The following is a 21,179-nucleotide window of genomic DNA, read 5'->3' on the forward strand; positions in this document are numbered from 1 at the left end:
CTATGAAACCCTGTCCAAGACCGGTAGAAACTGCCCGACAATGAGCATCGGGATGTCGAACACGTCGCGCTTGATGGTCCAGATGCAGCAGCAGCGCAGGTAGTTGCGGTCCTCGGCCTTGCGCAGGTTGCAGTCGGTGAGGTACGTGGCGTTGAGGTCGCCGAACGCCAGCTCGCTGAAGCTGCGGAAGTACTTGATCGTGCTCTCGTCGTCCATCAGCTCGACTATGAAGGTGCGCTTCGACAGCAGCGCCTTGCGCGAGTAGCCCGTCATGACGGCAAACGTGTCTGTGAGCGCGACGATCTCGCCCGTGCGGCGCCAGATCGCGATCGGCGACGGCGACAGCGCGATCAGATGCTCGTATTCCAGCAGCGACCGCTGGAACGAGTGCTCTGTGAACAGCAAATCGTTCTCGTGCAGCGACTTGGTAGCAGAAATGAACGACGGCCGGTACTTGGCCATGCACTTGGCGATCTCGATCAGCTGGCCCTTGCTGAACCGCCGCTTCAAGTACGAGATCAGCGCGTGGTACGCGCGCGGGTACCGGTACGGCTTGATCAGCTGGGTCAAATAAATATCGTCCGGGTGCTTGACGTGCTGGCGCACCAGGATCGGCGCAACGTAGAATTCGTCCTGCTCGGGCACCGCGGGCACCTCGCGGGCAAGGTTCGGCATCGCCGAGTGCCACTCGTTGTACACGTACGAGTTGGGCGTCTCATTGTTCGGGTACGACGACCGCATCGTCAGGCTCTCGATGTCGATCTCGATGAACGGCCGGAACTCCTTGTCCTCCTCGAAGTCGACAAAATCGTCCGTGGGCGAGGGCGGGTTCGTGTTGAGCAGGTCGGTCAGCTGCGCGTACTCGTCGTTGGCCATCGTCGACTCGAAGTTGCGCGGGTCCGGGGCAAACACGAAGGGCAGCGAGCCGAGCCTTTCGAGTGGCGGGTCCTGCGACGCCACAGACGAGTTCCTGCTCGACTGCGTGCGCGAGCCATCTCTGTAGACGCTTTTTTTCTTGCGCACCGAGTCCCGGCACGAGTCTGCGAGCCCGCGCTTGGTGCAGTTCGCGCACGGGCGCGCGTCGTTGCACTGGAGGTGCTTGCGGTGGCAGAACTCGCACGCGACGCGCGTGGCCTTGCGCGAGAGCTTGACCTCGAGGGGCAGACGTTTGGTCATGGGTGCGGTGGTAGGTGTGGTCTGGGGAACCGCCGGGGCTGCGGCAATATGTTTTTTATTTATTTATTTATTTTATTTTATTTTATTTAATTAAATTTAATTTAATTCAATTATAGCTCGGTGCTTACGCTAACCCTAGTTACTTCTCAAAACGTCCAAGAACTGGCCCTTGGATGGCTTGGCCGGCTGGTTCTCGGCCTTGGCAGATCCGAGTTTCTTCTCGGAGAACGCCTTGGCGTATGGGTTGAGTCTCAGCAGAACCTGCTTGTTCTTCAATGGGTTCTTCTTCAGAACGTGGGTTCTCTTCTGGGTGGCCTGGCCAGCTGGTCTGACAACAGCCTGGATCTCAGCAGAGTTGATCAGTCTGGTGACGTCCGTGTTGGAGACAATGTTGGCTGGCAGAGCGTAGCCGGACTTGGACTGGTAGACAGAGTCCAGAGCAGCAAAGGCAGACTCGGTCCAGATGACAAATCTTCCCAAGTGCGCACCTGGAGCCAGCTGCAGCAGGCCCAGAGCAGTAACCGGAGCGGTCTCGACGCCCGGCAGGTTTCTGAAAGCCTTGACAAGACCCTTGTCCTCGCCGTAGACAATCAATGGACCTCTTCTCTGGGTGAATCTTCTGCCTCTCAGCTTACCCTTACCGGCTCTCATCTTCTTGGACTTGATGACCTTGACGACGTCCTTGTGGGCGCCGACAGCCTTCAGAACAGCAACGGCCTCCTTGGTCTTGGTGACGGACTCAAGCTCGGAGGAGACAACCAATGGAATCTGAGGAATCTCCTCGACTCTGTGGCCTCTGGCCAAAACAAGGGACTGCACGGCAGTGGCAGCAATGGCAGAAGCAGTGGCGTATCTCTTCTCGTTGAGGTTGACCTTGACATGCCATCTTCTCCAGATCTTGGTTGGAGCGAACATACGACCGCCTCTGCACATGTTACCGAAAGCAGCCTGGCCGGATCTGTGGGTTCCGCCACCGCCCACTCTTGGGATTCTGGCAACGGCTCTTCCGGTACCCCAGGACTCGGCAGAGGTCTGGTGACCAGCGTTTTCAGCGACGGCGTAAGCCTGTCTCTTGTTCTTGTTGACTCTGGTGAAGACGGAGTGGACGATGTCTGGTCTGATAGGAGCCTTGAACACGGCTGGGAGCGGCAGAGAGCTGGATGTGGCCTTGCCGTCGAGGCTGACGACGGAAACTTGAGGAGTGGACATGGTTAAAAAATGATGAAAATTCAGAGTGAAAAAATTGTGCGAAATATTCGACGTCGTGCGGCGCCCAAAACACGCATCTGCGCGGCCGGGTAACCAGCCTGCTCTCCCTCTCCCCCCCTATTGTCCCCCTCGCACCGGGGCACAAAATAAGCTGACGTCCTTTGTTTCCTGCCCCATCCAACATGTCCTCCACGATTGCTCCCCTACTGCAGATCGACCCCTGGCTTGAGCCCTTTGCTGCCGAGATCGACCACCGGCGCAAGCTCGCCGACAATTGGCTCCAGGTCCTGCAGAAAAACGAGGGCGGGCTGCTCAAATTCGCAGACTCTTATCAAAAACTGGGGTTCCATGTCAACCCAGACAACTCCATTTCCTACAAAGAGTATGCCCCCAATGCCTCCGCTGCGTGCGTGATCGGCGACTACAACGACTGGCAGCACGACAAGGACGTCATGACAAAGGACAACTACGGCTTTTTCAGCATTGTGCTGCCTCCTGTCGATGGGAAACCTGCGATCCCGCACAACTCGAGGGTCAAGATTTTGCTCACCCTGCCTGATGGGTCCAAGGTTGCGCGGCTGTCGCCGTACATTCTGCGCGCTACTGCGCCGCCAAAAGAGTACAATAACCCGGCCTACGAGGCCCGTTTCTGGAACCCCCCAACAGATTACGAGTTCAAGCATGCTAGACCGCCTCTGCCGCAGTCGCTCAAAATTTACGAGGCACACGTCGGGATCTCGACGCCGGAGCCGCGCGTCGGCACCTACAAGGAGTTCACCGCCAACGTGCTGCCCATGATCAAGGACCTGGGCTACAACACCGTCCAGCTCATGTCTGTCATGGAACATGCATACTACGCGTCTTTCGGCTACCAGGTCACGTCGTTCTACGCGATATGCTCGCGGTTCGGAACCCCAGAGGAGCTGAAGGAGCTCATCGATACGGCACACAGCATGGGCATCCGTGTTCTTCTCGACGTGGTGCACTCTCACGCGTCCAAAAACGTTGAGGACGGACTCAACATGTTTGACGGCACTGACTACTGCTACTTCCATGGCGGTGGGAAGGGTGTTCACGACCAGTGGGACTCGAGACTGTTCAACTACGGCAGCTATGAGACGCTCAGGTTCCTGCTCAGCAACCTGAAATTTTACCTACAAGAGTACAAGTTCGACGGGTTCCGGTTTGATGGCGTGACCAGCATGCTGTACACTCACCACGGGATAGGCGAAGGCTTCTCTGGAGACTACAATGAGTACATGAGCCCCAATGGGTCAGTGGACAAGGAGTCTCTCACATACATGATGCTCGCAAACGACCTCTGCCGTCAATATGGAGAGCTTGAAAACTGTACCATCACGACGGTGGCAGAAGACGTGTCCGGTTATCCAACCTTGTGTATGCCTCGCTCAATTGGAGGTGTTGGATTCGACTATAGGCTGGCAATGTCGATTCCAGACATGTGGATCAAGATCCTCAAGCATCTGAGAGACGAAGACTGGGATATCGCTGCCATCGCGCACACTCTTACCAACAGAAGATACAAGGAAAAATGTATTGCATATGCAGAATCTCATGACCAGGCCCTTGTTGGAGACAAGACGCTGGCATTTTGGCTCATGGACGCTCAAATGTACACTAACATGTCGGTGCTAACTGAACTGACCCCTATTGTTGATCGCGGTATACAGCTGCACAAGATGATCAGGCTGGTGACGCAATCTCTTGGTGGAGAAGCGTACCTAAATTTTGAAGGTAACGAGTTTGGTCACCCAGAGTGGCTGGATTTCCCTCGTCAAGGAAACGGCGAGTCGTACCACTATGCAAGAAGACAATTCAATTTGATCAAGGACGATTTGCTGAGATACAAGTTTTTGTACGAGTTTGACAAAGCAATGAACACTACTGAGTCGAAATACACCTGGCTGAATACGGACCCGGCGTACGTGTCTCTGAAAAACGAGGTGGACAAGGTGCTGGTTTACGAGCGGAACAACAAACTCTTCTTGTTCAACTTTCATCCCACGCAGTCCTTTACTGATTACAGGGTCGGTGTCGAGACTCCTGGGTGTTACAAAATCATTCTGAACTCGGACCGCTCTGAGTATGGTGGACACGGCCGTATCGACGAGTCCAAGTCTGTCTTTTTCACCACTGAGTTCCCATGGAATAACAGAAGAAATTATATTCAGGTGTATCTACCTTCACGGTGCGCCCTGGTTCTTGCTTTGGACAGCGAGATCCAGTGAGCACCTCATGCCAGTCATTGCTATTCGATATCGGAAACGAACTTGATACGGTTGAGCACGAGGGATTCCATAAATATTTCAATGCATTTCTCGTGTGAGGTTTTAAGAGCATTAGCTTTGGTGAGGAACGTTTCCTTCTTTTTGATCACGTTCTCTGTCGGAGTGACTTCAAACAATTTAGAGAGGGCCTCCACATGGTTGGAGAGGTTACTTTGTGTTTTCTCGAGCATGCCTTTCTCCTTCGAGCTCTCGAGATAGAACATCAGGGCATACGACCACATCAGCGTGATACGGCATTTCAGCAGGGTATCGATCGACTCGCGGTAGAAGTGCGCCTCGATCCACGACACCTTAGCCCGTTGCTGTATTTCCTGGACTTTGTACTCGAGTTTGGCAAGGAACTCTGTGTCCTTTTTGAGCGAGACGCGGTGAATCTCAAACAGGTCGAAATAAAACAGGTATTTTTTGAGCGACACTCGCGACGTTTCCTGTTTCTCACGCTCCTTCTTGGCTTCTTCGTCGTCAAAGCTTGTGCACACAAAGTTGTTTTTGTGGCGACTCCAATCGCCCAGACAGATCCAGCAGAACTGGTAGTGGCACTCTCCGCAGGTCATGTGGTTGCAGCCTCCATTCTTCTCAATTGGCGACGAGCATTTGGGACAGTCTTTAGTGTTTGCCGTGATCCAGTGCGACGTTTCCGTCTCGTCTGCACAGGTCTGGATCCATTTGCGAACTACAGCGCACGTGGCCGGGGCGTGGTCCTCGCTCATGCACGCAAAGCAGAACCGATGGCCATTGGCACACTGCACGATGGGGATGTACTTGTGTGCAACGTACTCCTCCACAGAGCTGATCACGTCCGAGTCGAAGCCCCTGTACTGGATGAAACACTCGCAGTCGACCGCGGGACAGTTCCTAAACGTCCGGGCGTGTTTCTTTGTGTACTGGAGAACCACCGCGTACCAATAGCGCGACAGAAGCACTTTGTTGCGGCGTTCCTGTTTTTCGAGCCGCTGTTGGCGAATATGGCGTTCGTGGAAGTTGAACAGCGCGTCGTCGGCGCTCTCGTCGTCGTTCGCTGGCTCTGCGTCCTCCTCGTCAGAACTCTCGCTTGCTATCTTCTGGTACTTGGCCATGATCTGCTCCGAGGTTAACGGACCACCCAAGTTTTGTCTTTGTTCCTGCCGCTCTTTCTCTTCTTTTTGCAGCGCTCTCTGCTCGTCAAACGCGCTCAGCTGCGCCAGCTCACCGGGCCGCACATACAGACGACAGCCAGTGTCGGGACACTTGACGAGCCCGGTCTGGCCGCCTCTGACATAGCGCACATAGCAATCAACACAGTACCGATGATCACACCACGAGAGCCCGAACGTCTCGACGGGGCCCTCGCTGCAGCAGATCGCACACATAAACTCCGGCCCGGCCGTCTCCACCAGCCCAGACACCACCTTCGTGTCTGTCGCAAGCCCGCACTCTCGACGCAGGTTACCCGGCTCTTTCGTAGTGAAGTCCTCCAGCAGCTTCTGCTCGTTCCACTCGTACTTGAGCATCAGAACGGCGCAGTCGTCCTCGCCGATCTGCAGAATGCCGTCGACGTCCCTGATATGGGCCTTGAGCTGGCCCTCGATCTCGTCCGCCTCCACGGGCTTGTACCGCATGCGATGCGTGCTCAGGCCGGTGGCCGTCTGTCTGTTTTTGTGCGTGTAGTGCACAGAATCCGTCAGAGACAGCGCCTCGAGCTCGTCAAGCGACACAGAGCTCGCGTACTCTTCCTCGGAGTCGTATTCAAACTCGCTGGCGGACATAAACTAAAATGCTTGCACAGCCAGCAAGTATGAAATATATAAAATACATAATTAAATCTGTAAAAATAATATGTGATTAAAATTAAATAATTATTGGTAGCAAGATACTTTTGTGTCTTACCCATCTCCCGGCGATTATTCCCACTTAGCGATTCATCTATACACGTTTATGGTGCCGCTGCGGTCGCCGCTGACGAGCATCTCGTACGGCAGACACACCCACGCGATGTGCAGCACCCGGTCGCGGTGGCCGACCGTCGAGGCCGCGCGTTTCTGATCTGTGCGCCGCTCGCTCACAAACATGAGGTTCGAGTTGATCTGCGTCGCCACAAACGACGCCGCCGACTCCTTCCCCACCACACACGACCGTTCGGGCTCGCCAAGATCCCACACCGTCAGCTGGTTGTCTGCCGCCGCGCTCACCATCACACCGTCCGCACATTTCAAGGCTGTGCAGCTCTTGTCGGCCGTGACCAGCTCGTCAGAGAGCTCGAGCTGCGCAAGCTGGTCGTCCAGCGACTCGTTTTCGTTGTCCAGCTCGGTCACGATGTACGTTTCGATCGTCGACGACACGCTGGAGCAGCAGAACACCTGCCGTGGTTGCAGCCGCGCCACGTCCCAGACGGTCACGTCTGCGTCGCCAGAGCCGCCAATCACGGCTATGTATCTGGACTTTCTGCCGTTTGGCGAGTACTCCGACGGCAAGGTCTCGATGCGGTGGACTGGGAAGCTTGATCCGCGGAATTTTGCGCTCCTCAGCGAGATCTCAAAGTTCAGGTCCCACAGGTCCAAGATGCCCTTTGACGTGCCGACCACGGCCCAGCCCTGGGACTCGTCCACAGCGAGCGCGGTGGGGATCCCGTGCGACAGGTTGCACTGCAGCGAAAACACGGGCTTCATGGTGCGTACGTCTAGGCCGACTAATTTGGACGTGGGCGTGGTGGCCACCAGAAGCGGCTTTTCAGCCTGCCAGCAGAACCCCAGCTGCAGAGCGTACCTGTCGGCCCTGTCGAGCTTGTAGTGTCTGATGAGGCTCAGTTTGGCGGAGGAGTGCCGTTTGTGCGCGTTGGAAAACTCAATGCGGAAAATTTTGATGTAGCCGTCCTTGGTGGCCACCGCAAGACAGTATCTGTTTTGCATAAATTTAATGGCCACAATGGGCGATTCCAGGTTCACGGCCAGCGTTGACGACCCGGTAACGTTTGTTTCGAGCCGCGCGGAGTCCCAGAGCTTGAGCTCGCCAGACTCGTCGCTCGAGACGAAAAACTTGTGGTCTGGAGAAACCTCGAGGCCCGTGATGGCCGCCCTGTGCTCCACGAGCCGGGAGATCAGCGTGCCAGACACCAGCGGCTTCTCGTGGGTCTCTGGCGGCTCGTACGGCGCGGCAAGCCCGCCAAACTCGTTGTAGTCATCCAAAGTCGGCTCGAAGGTCATGCTGCCCAGAAACTTGAGAATGTACGGGTTCGTGCCCGAGTAGCTATGTTTGATTTTGGTGGTGATTTTCTGGACGCTGGACAACTCCTCGACGGAGACGGGTGTCGATGGCGGCAGCGATGTTGTTCCGCCGTGGACGGGGCGGCTGCTGGTGAATGTGAGCGGCTCTGCCTTGGCGGCAGTGCCGTACAACAGAGCAGACGCCTTTTTCGGAGCAGACGACGCAGCGGAGCCGTTCTGGGGCAGCGGCGCAGGAATTTCGCTCGGAACCACCTCCGAGCGATGCATGACGTCGAAAAACACGGTTCGCGGGAGCACGTTCGGCTTGGATACGTCGGCAGAGGTTTTTGGCTGGCCATTGGTTCTTGCGATTTTGTAGATGTAGGAGCGCAGCGTCGCCACTTTCCACAGCTCCGAGTCGGCCATCCCCACGGACTTGAGCCGCTCGACGTGCTGCAAATCGCTCTGGCTCAGCGGCACCTCGTTGTTGGCCACCACGGCCATGTCATCGACGCCGTGGAAGCGGTGCAGCGAGCTCTGGGACACGTTTTTGCGCAGAAACGCGATTCCAGACGTGTTGAACAGGTCGCCGCGGCGGTGCGAGGCCTCCACGCGCTGCCAGAACAGCGACTGGTCCTGTTTCAGCGACCAGGCCTGCGCCAGCGTGTACACGGCGGGCGAGATCGGCTGCTGGGCGCTGATGTAGAGCGATTCCCACGAAAACTCGGTCAGCTCGTCCTGGAAAAACGGCCTAATGATCGGATACAGCATGCAGTAGAGGTCTGCGAGCGAAAGACTAGAGCCGACAGCCACAACGAGATCGAGCACCGCCTGTCTGATGGTTTCGTTTGGGTGCAGCAGCAGCCGAATGGTGAGCTTAACGAGGTCCCAGTAGTGGACTTTGCGCACGAGTCCAAGCTTGCACAGCTCTGTGAACGTCTTGATGACCCCGATGACGACCAGCTCGTCGGCGTCGTTCAGGGACTGCACCAAAAGTGGCAGAATATACTGTTCCAAACTGACGATGCCGACAAAAACAGAGATGGGCACGATGCTGGCGACGAAGCCGAGCCGGATGTTGGGGTTCTTGTCGTTGAGGTAGGTGATGAGATGGCTCAGAATAATGTCGTTGGTCCTGTCTTTGCCGAAAAACGCCGCCAAGGGTAAGATATTTTTCAGCAGCGCTATGCGCACAAACGAGTCCTGGTCGGTGAGAATCTGCACGACGAGCGACTCAAACTCCACCACCATGTTTTTGAACGATTTCTCCAGCTGCAGGTCGTTCTCGATCGCAAACTCGTCCGACGCCGCGTGCTGCGGTTGCACGCTGAAAAGCGTAGCCATTTCGTAGAACCGGCGCGCGGTCCGCGCCAGATAGGGCAGACAGCCCGCAAACACAGACCGCAGGTATCTGCCCGCCTCCGGCTGCGCGGTATCCTGGTATGTGCGCTTCAGAAACTGCTGCAGCTTGGGCAGAACGTACTCCGGGAAGATGTATGCGTTGACGGGCGTGATCACGTCCACCATGGCCAGAAGCTGGGTCATACACCGCAGAGCAGCGCTCTGCACGTCCTCGCTGGGGTCATCCAGCATGTACACCAAGTACGGCAGACATCTGTCCAGCTTGGCCTCGTCGTGGAGCTGTTCTGCAAAGGAGAGGATGATGTCGCAGGCCTGCACTCTGAACGAGGAATGCGTCGAGTTCCGCACGCTGTGCAGCACCAAGGACAACAGAATCAAAGAAGCGCAGTCGTTCGACGCCTTGAAAACCTCGTGAGTCGGTTTGGGCACATGATCGTTCATCCCGGGCAGCTGCAAGCGAACAGGGATCATGGTGTCTGTAAGTTGTTTTTTGTCGTCGTCGTACTGATGCTTGAAACCCAAGTAAAGCGATATTTTGTCGAAATCGTTGTAGACGCGAGCAATGCGCACGTCGCAGCTGCGAAACGGGTCGTTCACCTCTGTAATGTCGCTGAGTTTCCTCATGTACGGATGCAGAAACGTGTAAAAATGGTCGGGAAACACAGAGCGACGGAACTGCGTCAAGCAGTCCTGCGCGCGGAGCCGCTGGCCCGGGTCCAGAGCGATCATGCTCTGGATCAGTCTGCGCACGTTGATGTCGTCTATACTGTCCAAGTTCGGCTGGTACTCGCCTTTTTTGTACTTGAACAGCTGCGGAAGCGTGAAGATCGAGAGACCCTCGAGGTAGATCTCGGCAATGGCACATCCCAGCGAGAAAATGTCCATTTGCCAGGTCAATTTCGCGTCTGGGTGCTCCTCGACCTCTTTGTCAGAGGCGAGAAACCGCTCGGGAGCAACATAGCAGGTGTGGCGCTGGCTGGTGTCAAAGTAGAACGAAAACTGCGACGGGTTGTTCTCCGGCAGATAGACAGGCTTGAAGACGGCAAAGTCACTGATCAAACACCAGTTCCACGACGTCATCAGCACATTTTCCGTCTTGAGGTCTCCGTGGTACACGTTTTTCTGGTGCAGGCGCGAAAGCGCAACAAGAAGCTGGTACACAATCCATTTGCGCTCGATCGGCTCCAAAAACGGACGGATGCTTATTCGATCGTAGAGATGGTAGCGAATATAAGGGCGAATTAGGTATCCTGCTCTCTGGGAGTCTATGATTTTCTCAAAGGGTAACACGTTGGGCAGATCCAGTAGATTGACCCTCAATAGCTCCAACTCGCGCACCCAGGCCTCGAGATTCAGCTCGGTGCTGGGCTTAATGAGCAGCTTGACAACAACGGCCCCTTCTTTGTCGAGACACTTGATGGTCTTCAGGAACCGCGTCGAGCTCAACGGCTTGCTATACTGGACGTCATTGAGATAGTCTATGTAGGCGGAAACGGCAATTGTCTGCGCCGTGGGCGACAAGAGCGACAACTGGGCACCCATCAGAAATAACTAAAATAAATGAAAAAAGGGACACAGCCTTGTTTTCTTTCATACGTGTATCGTTTATTCTAATCTCATTAGCTTACAGTATACCACGGAGCCCTACTTGAGCGTTGCCTTCCTTTCCTTGCGGAAAAGCTCGACTTCCTCGTGCAGCAGGATTTTCATATCGTTGACGGTCCGGCACTTCCACTCGAAACTAAAGTCGAACGGCTGTGCTACCTCAGGCTCGTCTTCCAGATTGCGGACCTCCGCTAGCAACGGGTGGTCCAGACACTGCTCGACAGTGTACCGTTTCTCGACCTTCCAGCAAAGCAAGTTCGAAAGCAAATCGTGAGCCAACACACTCGCGTGGGGATACACGTTGGACCACTCCTGTTTCTGGAACTGCGGCTTCGAGGACGCAAAGTAGTCCCACGCCACAGTGGAGTTGTACCCCAATATCACATTTCTGGACGGAGTGCCCAGCACTTTGCAAATCTCACTGATCTGGTGCATCTGGTCGTCGCCGATGAAGAGCGGCTTGCGGCCGTACAGCTCGCCGAAAATGCACCCAACGGCCCACATGTCGATTTCCTTCCCGTACTGTTTTCTCGTGAGAATCAGTTCTGGCGCGCGATACCACCGCGTGGCGACGTAGTTGGTGATGTTGCTGGATCTATGGTTCTTGTTCATGTACTGTTCCGAGATTCCGCGCGCAAGGCCAAAGTCGCAGATCTTGAGCACTCCCTGGCTCGTCACCAGAATGTTGCCCGGCTTGAGGTCGCGGTGGATCACGTCTGCGGAGTGAATATATTTTAGTCCGCACAAAATCTGGTACAGGAAACACTGGATGTGGAACTCGCTGAACTGCACGGACGAGTGGATCACCTTGGCCAGGTCGTAGTCTACCAGCTCCTGGAAACAGTACAGTCCGTCGTAGGGCTTCATGTAGACGATGTCGAGGTCCACCAAGTTGATGATGTTTTTGTGGCCCTTGAAGTAGGACATGAGCTTGAGCTCTCTCACCGCGCGTTTCAGCAGCACCTCCTTGTTGAATATATTGCTGACCTTCTTTATGGCGATCGACACCTTGTCCTTTGACTGCATGTCGACCGCCGAGCAAACTGTTCCGTACGAGCCCTTTCCAAGCACAGATATGATGTGGTACCGGGAGTCCAGGTAGAAGTTGGCCTTTTCGTACACTATTCTGGACGGCGGCTGTTTCTGTTGTTTGGCGTTGGAGGCGAGTCTGTTGTTGAGCGTGCGGGCGACATATCCCTCTTCGATCGACATGATTTATGGGAGCGCCAGAAGGAGAGAAAAAAAGGGCAGGGGGAAAAAATTATGCGAAACTGAACGAGGGCAACACCCCACCGTCGGGAACATGTGCAAGCTCCAATTGCTGGAACTGGCCCGACGACTGGTGGAAGTAGAGCCCCGAGATCGAGCCCGTGAGCTGGTTGAAACAGATGTAGTAGAACCCTTCGAAAGAGGCCCCCATGATGCTCTTCACGCTGGCGTCCGGAACGAGAAAAATCTCCTTCCACCTCATGTAGAGATGCTCGTTGTTCAGTGCGGTGTCGTAGATGTGTTTGTTGGCAAGGTCGTTGTCCTGGTCGAAGTCCAGACTTCTCCAGGACGGGAACCTGCTCCAATGCTGGAGGTCGTTGCGTTTGTTGGACCCCCACTCCTCGTTCTCCGTGTAGAACGAGTGATGCGGGCCGATGATCTCTCCTTTGAAGAACGTGGTGAACTCGGGATGCGACTCCGTCAGGCCGTGGATCGTGAAGTAGCCGCACAGATACGATCTCTTGAGGTCCACCTCTTTCAGGTCCACGCGGACCTCAAACGTGGACCGGCCGGACTGCTGGGACCCAATGAAGGAGGAGTTTGGCTTGAGGAAAGACGACACTTGCGACTTGTGCCGGCTGGCGAAAAAGTCGCGCACGCCGGGCGACGCGACGATCTGCGGAGGCGGAGCATGGTGCCTGGCCTTGAGCGGGTGTGATGAGCCCGCGCAGCGCTCCTGGGTATCTATGTGGTCAATGTTTATTGGGGTAGGCATGGATTTAGTGGAAATAAAGCGAGTCGAACTTTTTCTGCCGGATGATAGAACAAAAAAGGCAGGGTCTGGTGTTGACAGAGTGGTCTATGAAGACGGTCCTTGACTATGAAAAATGCAATCTGCCGAAAGTGCACAACACTGTTGGGTAAAAATAGTGTCTTGATACCTGTTGACTAATTCTTTTGCCTTGCCCGTTTCAGCCATTTTTTTCCGTATCTTATCTCGCGTGAATTCGCGAAATTAATAATTTTTCACAGATTTTCAACACCCATGAGCGACGAGTACCGAGCGTTGAAGGACGTTTTTGCCGGCACGATGGGCGGCATTGCCCAGGTCCTGGTTGGCCAGCCGTTTGACACCACCAAAGTGCGTATCCAGTCCGCTGAGGGCCACGTTTCTCCCGTCACCGTGGTGCGCCAGCTGCTGACCAACGAGGGTCCTATGGCCTTCTACAAAGGAACACTGACTCCGCTGATCGGAGTCGGGGCCTGTGTGTCTGTGCAGTTTGGTGTCAACGAGTTCATGAAACGGACGTTTTCGAGTCTGAACGGTCCCGGAAACCCGATCAGCATGCCTCAATTCTACGTGTGCGGAGCAGCAGCAGGATTTGCAAACGGCTTTATAGCCGCGCCAATAGAGCACATCAGAATCAGACTGCAAACGCAGACGACCGGCGCCAAGACGTTCAGCGGGCCTTTAGACGTAATCAGGAAGCTGTACCATGCGGGCGGCATCAAGCTTATTTATAGAGGTCTGGGTCCCACGCTCGCCAGAGAAAGTTTGGGTAGCGGAGCATATTTTTTGACTTTTGAAGCTCTCGTGAAAAACGAGATCGAGTCGCGGAATATCGCCAGAAAAAACATCGAGAACTGGAAACTCTGTGTCTTTGGAGCGCTGGCGGGCTACGGCATGTGGCTCAGTATTTATCCCATCGATGTGATCAAGTCCAACATGCAGACCGACAACTACAAGAGGCCGGTCTATAGAAATGCTGTCGAGGCTTTTAGGGGAATCTGGAGACAGAGCGGTGCGTGGGGACTCGTCAAAGGGTTCTCGCCGACGATTCTGAGAGCTGCCCCGGCCAACGCGGCTACTTTCCTGGCCTTTGAGATTACCATGCGGTATTTGAACTAGAATTAGAGAATAATTGAAATATGGAAAAAATTAATTTTCAGTACAGGCCAGAGGAAAGAAAACGGTCGACGTAGCCACCGCTTCTCTGGGTCGCATCGTCGTCCTCCTCGTCCTCGAGCCGTCTCAGCAGGTAATCGACCTCCACCTTTTTTGTGAGCGGAATCACGAAATCCTTGTAGATCTTCACAATCACCTCTGGCTTCACCTTGCTCTGAATGTGCTGCGTGAACTTCAGCGTGGGATCTGTTCCGTACGCTCTTCCCTTTTCAAGAAGTCTGTCCAAGATCCGTTGCTCAACCTCCGCGTTCGTGATGAGCGCCTCAATGCCCTCGACGTCTTTGTTTCTGATCAGCTCGACGATCTTGTCCCCCTCGCTGATAAATTTAGCCTCTGCGACAAAACGGCCAAAATGAATTCTTCTCGACAGCGACTGCAAACACTCGATATCGGCCATTGCGCACGAGCCAAGGTTGTCCTCCTGCTCTCCGCTGCCCGCAGCAATTCCTGGTACTATCTCTGAGGTGTAGATCTTGAGTATCTCGTTGTTGACGTTGATCTCGTCCGCGTAGGAGGCCAGCACCGAAGGGTAGTTGATCTTGGGCAGGAACGTTTTCTCGAGCACCAGCGGGAAAAAAGGCACTTCGTCCGGCGCGTCGTATCTTCTCACCTGCGAATGGATCCGCTCGTGTTGCGACAGCAGCCAATCCAGGAACGAGCCGTCAAAGTTGGGAATAGGGAACTGGTTAACTTTGTACACCGAGGGCGACGCAAAGAACTGCGACCGCTCAATGAAGTTGAAGATGATTGTATCCTCCATCCGGACCAGGGCGTCTCTGATGTTGCCAAGATCCAGCACTGTTTCTGGTTTCATGAAATCCATACCTATAAAATTAAACAGTTTAAAAAAAAATCGCTCCTCAAGTGCGCTTATCCTCACCTAAAAGCCAGGACAAATGTCTGAACCATAGAAACCGCTGGATGCGCTCCTCCTTGCTGTCGCCAAACCCGTAGTTCTCGCGTGCATCTATAAGGTCTTTTCGCGATCTCTCCGTCATTTGGATGCGTTTCACGAGCGACTCGCGATACGTTCCGCCAATGTAATCGTCGTAGAATATGATGTGTGCAAACTGCAATGCTGTGTATATTCCGGTGGCCAGCAGCAGCGTGAGAAAGATCGTTCGCCTGTTATGCCGAAACGTCTCCATATTGCTGGCATTAGGCCCCATGTCTCTCCATGTGTTGTCTGTGTAATATCCAAACCCAAAATCCTGTTGGCCGTGCCACCTGTCCTCCCACGTGCCGTACGTCGACGGACGATAGTGGCCGGCCTGCGGAGCGGTCTTGGGCCGGTAGAGGCTGCTGGAGTTGTCCTCCCAGCCGATCCCGTAGTTATCGTAGTTCTGTCGTGTCTGTGGATTTTTCAGCAAAGCATACGCAGCAAGTATCCGCTTGAAACGGTGCTCTTTTTCCTTGTTTTCCAGCGCGTCGTGCGCAGAGTCCGGATGATACACTTTGGCCAGCTCGTAGAACCGCCTCTTGAGCTCCTCCTGCTTCACGTTGCTCTGTTTCAAGCCAAGCACGTCGTAGGGCGTGGCATTCTTGAACGTCGGATACAGTTTGAGCAGCCGGCCGACGTTCGCGTCCGTGCTATACCCCCGTCTACACAAACGGGGAATAAGCATCATGGTTAAGAAACTCTACTTGTATTGATCAAATCTATTTGCTCAAGATTTTGGAGCCACCCCCACACCGTTTATATTGCGGAACATCCGAACACCGTTATCACCTTCCACGAACTGGCACGCCCTGGCGGATTTCCACAGGGTGTACCACATGGACTCGTCGCTGTGGCGGTAGTGGACGCCCATGGCCTTCTTGATGCCCTCGGTGGCCGGTCTGGCGTTGTAAAACGGAATCCGGGAAACGTAGTGGTGCAGAACGTGGGTCTCTATAATGTCGTGGAAAAAGAACCAGCCAACGAAGCCAAACTCTCTATCGATCGTGGCGGCGGCGCCCCTGGCAAAAGTCCATTCGTTGTTGTCGTAGTGAGGCAGCGAGACATCGGTGTGTTGCAGGTACGTGATGAACACGAGCCAGTGGTTGGTGAAGACGTATGGCAGGAACCAGTTGATGAAGCAGTGGAAGCCTCCAAAGCTCTTGCACCACTGGTACACCACAAACGACTGGGCAAGCACGCCGATGTCGGACAGCACCACGTACCAGTAGTCGCGCTTGTCAAAGATCGGCGACGCAGGGTTGAAGTGCGACACGGCAAACTTGGTGTGCTCTGGGTATTTCTGGCCAGTGACGTTGGTCAGCAGATACCACCACCAGCCGCCAAACTGCTGCACCAGCAACGAGACCAGCGTCTGGATTGGCGTGTCCTCAGAAAGCTCACTGAGCTTCACACGCGCGTCTCCAGCCCGCTCTTTTTTAAACTCCTCAACAGTTTTGGGAACGAAAACCATGTCTCTTGTGAGGTGTCCGGTGGCCTTGTGGTGTTTGCCATGGCTGTACTTCCAGGAGAAGTATGGAACGTACAGGTAGGAGTGGATGATCCAGCCCACCGTGTCGTTGAGCCATCCGTAGTCAGAAAATGCCTGGTGGCCGCACTCGTGTCCCAACACCCAGAGTCCCGTATAAGGCAGCGACAGCAGGATCGCGTAACCCAGCCACAGAGCGCCTCTCACGGCCGTCCAGGGGACCTGTGGAATGTAGGTGTTGGCCAACCAGCCCATGGCAAGACAAACGGCAATGTCTCTGAAAACATAATAAAAGGACGTGGTCAGTCTGCGTTCGAAACACTCTTTAGGGATACTATCCAAAATCTCCTTGATGGAGTAGTCTGGCACTTGGAACTCATTGCCCTCGGTGTCGAGAGCGCGCAGTCCTTTGGTGGACTTGTCACCAAAACGACGTTGTGTCACTGTGGTGGACATATTCTAATAATTCTCCTGGTCAAAAGAAAACTAATTTATCAGCTGGTCTGACTGTCTGCCCTGCCCCCACTAAAAAAAAAATTTAGGTGAATCTACCAGATTTGGATTTTGTTGGGTCTGGCTAAGGAAAACGGGATTTGTGGTGGTGCAAGGATTTGCAGCGCTTTTTTCGTGCGCTTTTTATTTTATTTTCAAATTCTCCGTACTAATCAACGCAGCATGAGCGAGGTCCAGAAGAAACCCATTTCTTTTTCAAACATCCTGCTCGGAGCAGGTCTCAACATGTTTGAGGTCACCACGCTGGGCCAGCCTCTGGAGGTGGTCAAGACAACGATGGCCGCCAACCGGTCGCTCACCATATTCCAGGCCACCAAACACGTCTGGTCTCGTGGAGGGTTGTACGGCTTTTACCAGGGTCTGATCCCATGGGCCTGGATCGAGGCCAGCACCAAAGGTGCCGTGCTGCTGTTTGTCTCTTCGGAGGCCGAATACCGTCTCAAAGTGCTCGGAGCGTCTCCGTTTGTGTCTGGAATCGGTGGAGGAATCACTGGTGGTTTGTTCCAAGCATACCTGACAATGGGATTCTGCACGTGCATGAAGACCGTGGAGATCACGCGTCACAAGGCCGCTGCAGCTGGAGCTCCTGTTAAGAGCACTTTCGAGGTTTTCAGGGAGATCTTTGCCAAAGACGGTATCAGAGGCATCAATAAGGGTGTCAACGCCGTGGCCATCAGACAGATGACCAATTGGGGTTCGAGATTCGGTCTGTCGCGACTCGCAGAGGACAGCATCAGGTCGGTGACGGGCAAGAGCAAGGACGAGAAGCTGGGAGCAGGCGAGAGAATCCTGTCGTCTGTGCTTGGTGGAGGTCTTTCTGCCTGGAACCAGCCTATCGAGGTGATTAGAGTCGAGATGCAGTCGCAGACCAAGGACCCTAACCGGCCAAAGAACCTGAGCGTTCTTGGCGCAGCCAAGTACATCTATTCGATCAACGGCATCAAGGGTCTGTACCGAGGCGTGACTCCAAGAGTTATGCTGGGAGTTTGGCAGACGGTGTGCATGGTGACACTGGGAGACTACGCCAAGGAGTTTGTTGCCGAGCTTACGGGTGAAAAGCCTGCTGGACACTAAATAAATACTATTAGAGTGATTACTAATAATGTTGGCCATCTTAGAGGATTGATGCTGGATATCACGAGTTGGCTCACTGCTTGCGCTGCACGCCCCATTTGTCGTAGCAGTAGAGCCCAATGAAAGTGAGTGCGAGTCCTGTCCATTGGACTGCGCTGAGTTTTGTGCCCTCGACCAAGATCGAGCAGCTGATGATGATGATCCGTTTGAGGATGTTGGCGATGCTGTAGTTGATCGGACTCACCATTCCAAGGATCTGGAAGGCGACCACGCTCTGCATGAAATGGGAGAGTCCGTTGACGAGAATCAGACCGGCCACGTAGCGGTCGATCTTCGCAAGAGAGAAACCGGAGTCTGACGAGAACTCCGAGAGCAGATACAGCGGCAGCGTCAGCACAAAGCCCACAGACGAGCAGTGGAACAGCACCGACATCTTGTCGAGTTTTTTCTCGGAGTTGATCACCAGCTTGTTGAGAGATTGCGACGAGTTGCCCAACAAAGGCGTGACCGGCGGACTAATGTGTTTTGGGGTCATCGCAATAGGGAGCATGGGCGTCGAGGTGGCCGACTCGCTCTTGACGACCTTGTAGTTGAGGCTGTGGGTGAAATAATCGTTTTTGGAGTCCTTGGCCTCAAAAGTGAGGATTTTTTTGGCAAAGATGTTCTGGGACACAAAGATGAGCATGGAGACGAACGCAAACACGCAGCCGGTGTAGAAGAATTCCGAGTCGGCGGTGATCTTGCTATTTTTCACGCAGGACAGCATGACACCCACCATTAGGGGAAGCAGGGTCAAGTACGTCTTGCTTCCAAACTGCTGTTTGAACATGAAACGGTAGATTAAAACGGTGGTCAGAGGCGAAAGCGCCTTAATCGTGTGAACTAAAGAAACGGGGATGACTGAGGTCGCCTTGTGCGACGCGATGTGGCCCACAAACTGGAACATTCCCATTGGGAGCGTTGTTTTCAAAACAAAGAGTGTAGGGGTCAGAAAGTCTGTGAGCGTGTAACCGTAGCGGTTGAGCTCCATTGGAAACGTGCCCTTGGGAAATTTGTCCAGCAGCGACGTGGACTCCTTGCCTGCGTACAGAGAGTTGGGGTTGAGGTGATGACGGTGAGATGCAAACATGGCGTCATATTTCTTGACAAATGCCACGGTGAGGAAACAGTACGCGGCGTTGATGATGAACTGGAGCTCTGTGAGCGTCACTGGGTAGTCGAAGTTGCGCAAGATGGATTTTGTGCTGTTTGAAGAGACAACGCTGACCGTGTACCAGACCGCGCATAGCAAGCACAGTTTCCAGTCAATAAGGGGCAGCAGGGGAGATATGTTGGAGGACAGCTCCTGGACAGAGCTGCGTAGCTTCTGGATACTTGGCCGGCCAAATATTAAGAGCATGGTTGAGAAAGCGAGAGGAAGGGGACAAGATAATTATAGAAAAACAACTTATGTTAGGGGTGGCTGTACTTTTAAATAAAAAGAAATGGTCCGGACAACGAATACGGCAAGAGACTGATTTAATAGAAAAATTTTATTGTTCGCTTAGGTAAAACGAGTTCCTGATTAATAAAGATTGTCCCGATTTACCATGCGGGCGTACCCCTTTCGAAAATCTGCGCGTATGCAGAGCTAGCAGGAGGCGTGGTTTTCGTTTTTGGTCAACGCGCTGATCCAAAAACCTTAACACTCGGCAAATTTTAGCTCGATGGCATGCAGGTCCATTTCGCGTGTTCCAAATAATTTGAATTTTTTTCCGCAATCTTAATGACATCAACGATCGACCCTAGCAAGGTTATTTCTTGGCTGCGACAGCCGCACAACAAGGCCTTTTGGCACACAGATTTACAGGTCAGGCACACCCAGCACGGCGTGGGTGTATTCGCCTCTCGGCGAATCGAGCCCGGCACTGTGCTGCTCAGCGTTCCCAAAACGTCTATCTTATCTGCACATAATTCGTGTATAGCCAACCTTCTCTGCGACGCCCAGATCTACGGGATGCACGCCTTAGTGATCGCCTTTCTCTATGAGAAAAACGTTGGTGCAGCAAGTCCGTGGTCTGATTACATTGAGTCCATAAATTTTGCTGGTGCGATGCTGCCACCCTGTATGTGGGACGCAGAAGCCAAGTCTTTATTGGCTGGCACAGAGGCCGATCTCATGGGCGTTCTGGACAGCACAGAGCTTGTTGCACATTATGAGCTGGCCAGACGCTTTGCGAATCAGCATGCACCCATGATATCTGCGCCTGCCGAATTGGCGGACCTTTCGCAGTTTGCGGCCGTAGTTCTGGCCGTGGCGTCTCGTGCGTTTGAGATCGACCATTTCCACCTTTCGGGACTGGTTCCTGGCGCCGATCTGTTCAATCATCACCCAGACGGCCACGGGTTGGTTCATTTTGAGGCTCTTGCAGAGGTGTGTCCTGACTGTGGCAAGCTGGACTGTGGCCACGGCAGCGATGACTCTGACGACCAATTCGACGAATTCGACGACTCTGAGGACTTTGAAGATTCTCAGGCCACTCACGAGGTGGCAGACGCACAGGAAAAAGATAACGATGAAAACTCCGAACTATGCGACATTGTTAGTCACACGAGCCTTGTGCCAGACACAGAAATATTCAACACCTACGGGCCCCTCTCGAACGCTGAGCTGCTCGCAAGATACGCCTTCTGTGTCGACGATAATCCGCACGACACCGTTTGCCTGGGAAAACAGGTGTCTGCACATAGAAAACGGGTCAACCCTGCCATTTCCAGACGGCTCAGGTGGTGGTCGCGCCAGAGCGAGCAGCCGTGGCTTTTGGAGTGTTATGTCGACGCCAACGGCACGCCGTCGCCGCAACTGTGCTGCGTGGCCAAGCTTTTCACTGCCCCAGGCAAGACGCTGTCGCGATCGCGGCTCTCCCGTCTTACCCCTTCTGCCAGACGACTCATACAGCATTGGTGCGCTCAGAGAAAGTTGCCCGACGTGCCAATCACAATTCAGGACGCGACCACCGCGGCCCACATCCGTTGCATCAGAGATAACGAGAACCGCATCCTAGACAAGTGCATTGCCAAACTGAACTACTAGTCTGTAAATAAATAAATATCCCTGATTTGGCCCACAAAAATTAATGCTACGCTGATGTAATCACCCCAAAACAAAATT

The 21,179-nt window shown here is 54.0% G+C and overlaps 14 protein-coding genes across 14 annotated transcripts; 4 read left to right on the plus strand and 10 right to left on the minus strand.

Moving 5' to 3' along the window:
• Positions 1-1,176, minus strand: KL928_002814 (uncharacterized protein; the record flags this gene model as incomplete). The annotated part of the gene is made up of 2 exons (XM_043203332.1): positions 1-1,053; positions 1,126-1,176. 2 exons carry the CDS (start codon positions 1,174-1,176, stop codon positions 1-3), a joined length of 1,104 nt encoding a protein of 367 aa, XP_043059968.1.
• Positions 1,177-1,311: 135 nt separating this feature from the next.
• KL928_002815 (uncharacterized protein) lies at positions 1,312-2,385 on the minus strand (the record flags this gene model as incomplete). Its single annotated transcript, XM_043203333.1, has 1 exon — positions 1,312-2,385. One exon carries the CDS (start codon positions 2,383-2,385, stop codon positions 1,312-1,314), a length of 1,074 nt encoding a protein of 357 aa, XP_043059969.1.
• A 182-nt stretch (positions 2,386-2,567) lies between these two features.
• On the plus strand, positions 2,568-4,634 carry KL928_002816 (uncharacterized protein; the record flags this gene model as incomplete). The annotated part of the gene is made up of 1 exon (XM_043203334.1): positions 2,568-4,634. The coding sequence occupies one exon, from the start codon at positions 2,568-2,570 to the stop codon at positions 4,632-4,634; it is 2,067 nt and encodes a 688-aa protein (XP_043059970.1).
• A 20-nt stretch (positions 4,635-4,654) lies between these two features.
• Positions 4,655-6,439, minus strand: KL928_002817 (uncharacterized protein; the record flags this gene model as incomplete). Its single annotated transcript, XM_043203335.1, has 1 exon — positions 4,655-6,439. One exon carries the CDS (start codon positions 6,437-6,439, stop codon positions 4,655-4,657), a length of 1,785 nt encoding a protein of 594 aa, XP_043059971.1.
• A 153-nt stretch (positions 6,440-6,592) lies between these two features.
• KL928_002818 (uncharacterized protein) lies at positions 6,593-10,777 on the minus strand (the record flags this gene model as incomplete). The annotated part of the gene is made up of 1 exon (XM_043203336.1): positions 6,593-10,777. One exon carries the CDS (start codon positions 10,775-10,777, stop codon positions 6,593-6,595), a length of 4,185 nt encoding a protein of 1,394 aa, XP_043059972.1.
• A 102-nt stretch (positions 10,778-10,879) lies between these two features.
• KL928_002819 (uncharacterized protein) lies at positions 10,880-12,052 on the minus strand (the record flags this gene model as incomplete). The annotated part of the gene is made up of 1 exon (XM_043203337.1): positions 10,880-12,052. One exon carries the CDS (start codon positions 12,050-12,052, stop codon positions 10,880-10,882), a length of 1,173 nt encoding a protein of 390 aa, XP_043059973.1.
• A 49-nt stretch (positions 12,053-12,101) lies between these two features.
• On the minus strand, positions 12,102-12,824 carry KL928_002820 (uncharacterized protein; the record flags this gene model as incomplete). The annotated part of the gene is made up of 1 exon (XM_043203339.1): positions 12,102-12,824. The coding sequence occupies one exon, from the start codon at positions 12,822-12,824 to the stop codon at positions 12,102-12,104; it is 723 nt and encodes a 240-aa protein (XP_043059974.1).
• Positions 12,825-13,094: 270 nt separating this feature from the next.
• KL928_002821 (uncharacterized protein) lies at positions 13,095-13,958 on the plus strand (the record flags this gene model as incomplete). Its single annotated transcript, XM_043203340.1, has 1 exon — positions 13,095-13,958. The coding sequence occupies one exon, from the start codon at positions 13,095-13,097 to the stop codon at positions 13,956-13,958; it is 864 nt and encodes a 287-aa protein (XP_043059975.1).
• Positions 13,959-13,995: 37 nt separating this feature from the next.
• Positions 13,996-14,838, minus strand: KL928_002822 (uncharacterized protein; the record flags this gene model as incomplete). The annotated part of the gene is made up of 1 exon (XM_043203341.1): positions 13,996-14,838. The coding sequence occupies one exon, from the start codon at positions 14,836-14,838 to the stop codon at positions 13,996-13,998; it is 843 nt and encodes a 280-aa protein (XP_043059976.1).
• A 37-nt stretch (positions 14,839-14,875) lies between these two features.
• Positions 14,876-15,643, minus strand: KL928_002823 (uncharacterized protein; the record flags this gene model as incomplete). The annotated part of the gene is made up of 1 exon (XM_043203342.1): positions 14,876-15,643. One exon carries the CDS (start codon positions 15,641-15,643, stop codon positions 14,876-14,878), a length of 768 nt encoding a protein of 255 aa, XP_043059977.1.
• Positions 15,644-15,682: 39 nt separating this feature from the next.
• KL928_002824 (uncharacterized protein) lies at positions 15,683-16,897 on the minus strand (the record flags this gene model as incomplete). The annotated part of the gene is made up of 1 exon (XM_043203343.1): positions 15,683-16,897. One exon carries the CDS (start codon positions 16,895-16,897, stop codon positions 15,683-15,685), a length of 1,215 nt encoding a protein of 404 aa, XP_043059978.1.
• Positions 16,898-17,116: 219 nt separating this feature from the next.
• Positions 17,117-18,028, plus strand: KL928_002825 (uncharacterized protein; the record flags this gene model as incomplete). Its single annotated transcript, XM_043203344.1, has 1 exon — positions 17,117-18,028. One exon carries the CDS (start codon positions 17,117-17,119, stop codon positions 18,026-18,028), a length of 912 nt encoding a protein of 303 aa, XP_043059979.1.
• A 73-nt stretch (positions 18,029-18,101) lies between these two features.
• KL928_002826 (uncharacterized protein) lies at positions 18,102-19,427 on the minus strand (the record flags this gene model as incomplete). The annotated part of the gene is made up of 1 exon (XM_043203345.1): positions 18,102-19,427. One exon carries the CDS (start codon positions 19,425-19,427, stop codon positions 18,102-18,104), a length of 1,326 nt encoding a protein of 441 aa, XP_043059980.1.
• A 366-nt stretch (positions 19,428-19,793) lies between these two features.
• KL928_002827 (uncharacterized protein) lies at positions 19,794-21,101 on the plus strand (the record flags this gene model as incomplete). The annotated part of the gene is made up of 1 exon (XM_043203346.1): positions 19,794-21,101. One exon carries the CDS (start codon positions 19,794-19,796, stop codon positions 21,099-21,101), a length of 1,308 nt encoding a protein of 435 aa, XP_043059981.1.
• Between the last annotated feature and the right edge of the window lie 78 nt (positions 21,102-21,179).

The sequence above is a fragment of the Ogataea angusta genome (genome assembly GCF_019207475.1).
Source record: "Ogataea angusta isolate 61-244 chromosome Unknown 61-244_NODE_5_length_850226_cov_91.758892, whole genome shotgun sequence".
Taxonomy (NCBI): Eukaryota; Fungi; Ascomycota; class Pichiomycetes; order Pichiales; family Pichiaceae; genus Ogataea; species Ogataea angusta.